This window comes from Nuphar pumila, unplaced genomic scaffold, assembly GCF_984573655.1.
Source record: "Nuphar pumila unplaced genomic scaffold, dmNupPumi1.hap1.1 HAP1_SCAFFOLD_2465, whole genome shotgun sequence".
Taxonomy (NCBI): domain Eukaryota; kingdom Viridiplantae; phylum Streptophyta; class Magnoliopsida; order Nymphaeales; family Nymphaeaceae; genus Nuphar; species Nuphar pumila.
Genome location: NW_028323930.1, coordinates 1 through 4,655, shown reverse-complemented (window position 1 = coordinate 4,655; position 4,655 = coordinate 1). Strand labels below are relative to the sequence as shown.

Genomic DNA, 4,655 nt, shown 5'->3' with positions numbered 1-4,655 from the left:
GAGGAAACTTGTGTTTACTGGCCAAGTCTGGGTCCCAAGACATAACCAACAGCTGCAGCACATGTCCTACTAACAATGACTCAATATCTCTGAGGCAATTCTGACGCTTCCGAGCTTGCACACATTGTGGGTTGTGCAGACAAAGTGCCTGCATTAGCTGTCAGTGAATGACCACATCTTCTGAGCATGATGATGATGTATCTCAAAGTATCAATCCGCTGACCCCAATGGCTACGCCTTCAGCCCGCTGTCACATGAGACGAGCTGCTTAATACCCTGGCGACAACAGCGAGTGCTGGGGGTGATGTTATCAAGGGTGGATTTGTCACCAATGCGCGACGGGACTCAGCATCAGCCTATGTAGGGGCAATACTATCATGTACTGGTGTTCTCTCTAAGTTTTAGCTCGTGCCAGCGGCCACGAGCTAAAACTTTATGACAGGCTTGCTTGTTCCGACCGCTGACGTTCAATGAGCTGTATCACTTCGAATGTGCTGTTGCTGTTTCTTGTTGTCTAATTCCTGCCGTTATCTACGTGATGTAATGATGATGTATCTTTTTACAACACTACCGCATCCACATGGACATTGGCAACTCCAAGAACTACTTGGGAATCTGCGTGACTCAGAAAACAGCAAAATAAGCTTACATTGGCTATTTGGTGGCAAGGAAAGCTGGTGTCATTCCCGTGCATATCGACATTCATCGCTAATCACATGTGGCCTCAAATGATGCAAGGTGTGTTCAGTCATCTCTCAGAGCAGTCGGCCTGGGCGCTGGGCTCCTGTCCGCCCGACGTGGCCTGGGTCTTGTCAAGTCGTGACGACCCCGGCGTCACCTCCCAGACCCTAACAGTGTCATCGTAACTGCCGCTTGCGATGAGAGTCCCATCCGGACTGAACGCCATGCCCACGACAGGGCCACAGTGGCCACGAAGGACAGCCACGCACTCGAACTGAGCGAGACCCCACACCCGAACAGTCTCGTCCCCGCTAGCGGTCACAAGCTGACTGCCATCAGGACTGAATCCCAAGCTGTAGATCTCTTGCGAATGGCCGCGCAACACCGCTCGACATTCTCCCGTGGCTTGCTCCAACACACGGACTGTCTTGTCCCTGCTGCCACTGGCCGTGAGCCGGCCATCGCGGCTCGCCGCAACGCAGATTATGCGACCCGAGTGCCCAGTGACTGTTTCTCGGCAGTGCCGAGACATGACGTCCCACAGCCGGAGGCTCTGATCGTAGCTCCCGCTCACAATCTCTGTCCCGTTGGGGCGGAAGCGACGCTTCTGACGCGGTTGCTGTGCCCGGTAAGCACTGCTCGACACTGGCCATTGTCGAGGCACCACACCCGCACGGTCTCGTCCTCGCTCCCACTGACCAGCTGCGTGCCATCGGGGCTGAACGTCACGCTGCACACGAGCTGAGGGTGCCCTTGAGCACGTGGAGGCAGACACCTTGCCAGTGCGTCCACACTCGCACAGTGCAGTCCCTCCCACCGCAGGCAATGAGTGGGCCTACCGGGCTGCAAGCCACGCAGATGACACGGCTTGTGTGGCCAATGAGCGTGTTCTTCAGGCTGCCGCTTTTGGTGTCGAGGATACGGACGCTCTTGTCGCGGCAAGCACAGGCAATGAATGACCCCCAAGAACGAAACGCTACACCGTACACAGGCTGCATGCGCAGCGCAGATACGCAATCCGCACAATTGACGTCCCAGACAATGACGAAGCCGTCCCCACTGCCACTCACGACCTGCGTGCCGTCAGCACTGAACGCCACGCTGTGGACAGCAGCTGCATGACCGTGCAGGGTAGAGCTGCAAGGCTTGGAGTCGAGGTCCCGCCAGAGCAGCACCGTTGCGTCCATACTTCCACTGACCAGCTGCGTCGCGTCGTGGTTGAATGCCACTCACGTCACATGGTCGGTGTGCCCTTGCAGCGTGGCCTGGCATTTGAGTGTCTCGGTGCAGCTGATGTACACATTCGCATCCCCACCACCTGTAGCCACGCGCTTGCTATCACCGCTGATCGCCACAGCGTAAACAACACACCGCATTTCCAGTGCCCCCACCGCCTTGAAGCTCTAAATCTCCTGCATGTGTGCCCAGAGGAGCACTGAGTGGTCAAGGCTGCAGCTGGCAAGCTTTCTGCCGTCAGGGCTGAACGCCAAACTGGTGATTCGTCAGGCATGACCTTGCAATTCCATCTTCTTCGTTGCCTGATTGAGGACCCACCAGACGTGCACAAGGCCGACGTCGCTGCCGCTGGCTACGACCGAACCATCTGGGACAAACACGATGCTCAATATGTCGTTTGTGTCCCCGTCCAGTTGCACTCGGCACTCTCCGCTTTCCACGTCCCACAGGTGGAGTGCCTTGTCACAACCACCAGCGGCCAGGAGTGTGCCGTCCTGGCTGAATGTAACGCTTGTGACGGCACCAGCATGGCCAGTCAGGTCAGTCCGACAGTGCACTGAGTCCAAACGCCACAGCCGTACGAAGCCGTCGTTGCTCCCGCTCGCAACCTGTGCGCCGTCAGGGCTAAATGCCGCGCTGCTGACCTTGTCGGTGTGCCCCTGCATGTGGATCGTCAAAACATCATTCCAAAAAACCTCCTTCAGATGACGTTGATCCAGGGCACCTACACTCAAGGTCGGGTAATATGCTGCGGTTTGATGAAGGGTGTACTGTCAGATCTGCATTGCTACAAGCACTGATTTCCAAGTACGATTGGAGTTGCCAATGTCCATATGGACATTCACGTGCATGTGGATGAGATAGTGTTATAAGAAGACACATCATCATAAGATACATCATAATAATTGCCAGCTTGCTCTGGGTTGCTGTGCTCACAGCATTGTGCTATACCATGTGAGGCATGCTCTACTCAGCTATGCCTCTGAATGTTTACCTTGCAGGGTGGAAAAACAAGATTATGGTTTGTCAGGCTTCTCTTGGTGCACTTACCTTGAGCAATGCTTCCAAAGGTTTAGTTGGAGCTGCCAATGTCATGTAGACACGGCAATGCTGTAAAAAGATGCATCCTCATCACCATGACAAGGAGCGACATAGAGTAACAAGACAATGTGCAGGTGATGTCATTACCCTGTCAATAGACCAGAGATGTTCCGGTGTTGTGGGATGTTATGACAACACGGGGCATGTAAGGTCAGATTTACCGTAGCACGTGCTTTTTGTAGGTTACCAAGAATGTGATCAGACATGCTTGAGTGGGGAAGGGCTTAGGGGGTGCAGCATTCATCACATCATACAGGCAAGGGCAACAAGACGACACAGGCGGAACACGATAAACACACATTCGCAACAGAATACACCATGCAACATCAGCAGTCGGAACAGGCAAGCCTGGGGAGTGCATCGTTATCACATCACATGGACAAGAGCATCAAGATAACACAGGCAAAACATGCCATGGTCACCCGTTTGTATCAGGGCACGCCGTGGATCGGAACAGCAAGCCCGGGGAGTGCGTCAGCATCGCAATCATCACTGTCTCAAAGGCAGAAGATAAATTCACTGTCGCACCTGAAGGCGCATTGCAAGGGGGATCCACTCCTCGTTGCCCCAAGCATTCAACATCTTGAAGTGAGGCGGTGCAGCTTCAATGGCAAGTCGGTACAGAGGCGTGTGGATGGGACACCACAGCGCAGACTCTCCCACCGGAATGGAGGGTGACGCATGCAGCAGCATCCTCAACCGCCTCAGCGCGTCATAGCTCAGCTGGCTCTTATAGCTCATGCTGCTGAGGCTGCTCACCACAGCCCGGCCATGGCCGGCTTCAAACATTTTGCCGAGAAATTCAAGTCCCGGAGGCAGTCGTCGAGCAGGTCCGCGCATGCCTCGTTCCGTGTCAGATGCCACAGCAAGTACTCGTGAGAGTACGGTGACGGATCGTCTTGTGCGTTCACGAGGGCGCGCCGAGCAGTGCATGGCCTTTGCGAGGCGCCCAAACGCTGCTGAGGCGCGGCTCTCCAACAACCAGTCACGCACCGACTTGTGCAGCACATGCACGTGGCGCGCAAAGACAAAGAAGAGGATTCCTTTGCCGGGGAGATGCTGCAACGCCTTGCCGAGGCCCATGCGCTGCAGCAGACACACAGGCAGCGGCTCGGCAGCAGCCATCAGCACAAGCAGAAGGTCTATCACGCTCGTAACCTCTGTGGCGCCGTACCGCCGGAAGGCATCTCCAAAGATAGCGCTGTATGCATCTCGCAATGACTCCTCAGGAGCTGCTGCGGGAATGAGGCTGCCAAACTCTCTCCGGAGTGTGCTGTAGAGCATGGATCCGAGGATGCTGGCGTGAGGAGTTGAGACGCGCATCTGTTCAGGTGTCATGACTTTGATGTTTATGAACACGGTCCCGAGCATGTTTTGGATGTTGCTGCACGTGGCTTGGGGGCGCATGGTGAACATGAAGCGCACGTTTGCGAGCAGGCGCGTCAGCTGGTTGATGATGAGCTGTACGCAGGGGTTCTCGCATGCGAGCAGCGGCGATGTGCACACGCCCTGTTCTGATGGCCCCGGCGGCTCGGATTCGTCGAGCCCATCGATGAGCAAGACGATCTCTTCGTTGACTTTCTGCAGTGGCTTTTGTAGCAGGCATTTGAACGCTTCGTCGGGATCTTGCATGGCGG

At 55.4% G+C, this 4,655-nt stretch overlaps 1 protein-coding gene across 1 annotated transcript; it reads right to left on the bottom strand.

The window, feature by feature from the left end:
- Positions 1-1,406: 1,406 nt before the first annotated feature.
- On the bottom strand, positions 1,407-1,868 carry LOC149808679 (nuclear distribution protein PAC1-like). Its single transcript, XM_089995197.1, has one exon. The coding sequence runs from the start codon at positions 1,866-1,868 to the stop codon at positions 1,407-1,409; it is 462 nt and encodes a 153-aa protein (XP_089851323.1).
- Positions 1,869-4,655: the final 2,787 nt, after the last annotated feature.

Excerpts from the sequence above, each read along its gene's own strand:
- LOC149808679 (XM_089995197.1), bottom strand. The coding sequence starts at position 1,868 with ATGGACGCAACGGTGCTGCTCTGGCGGGACCTCGACTCCAAGCCTTGC.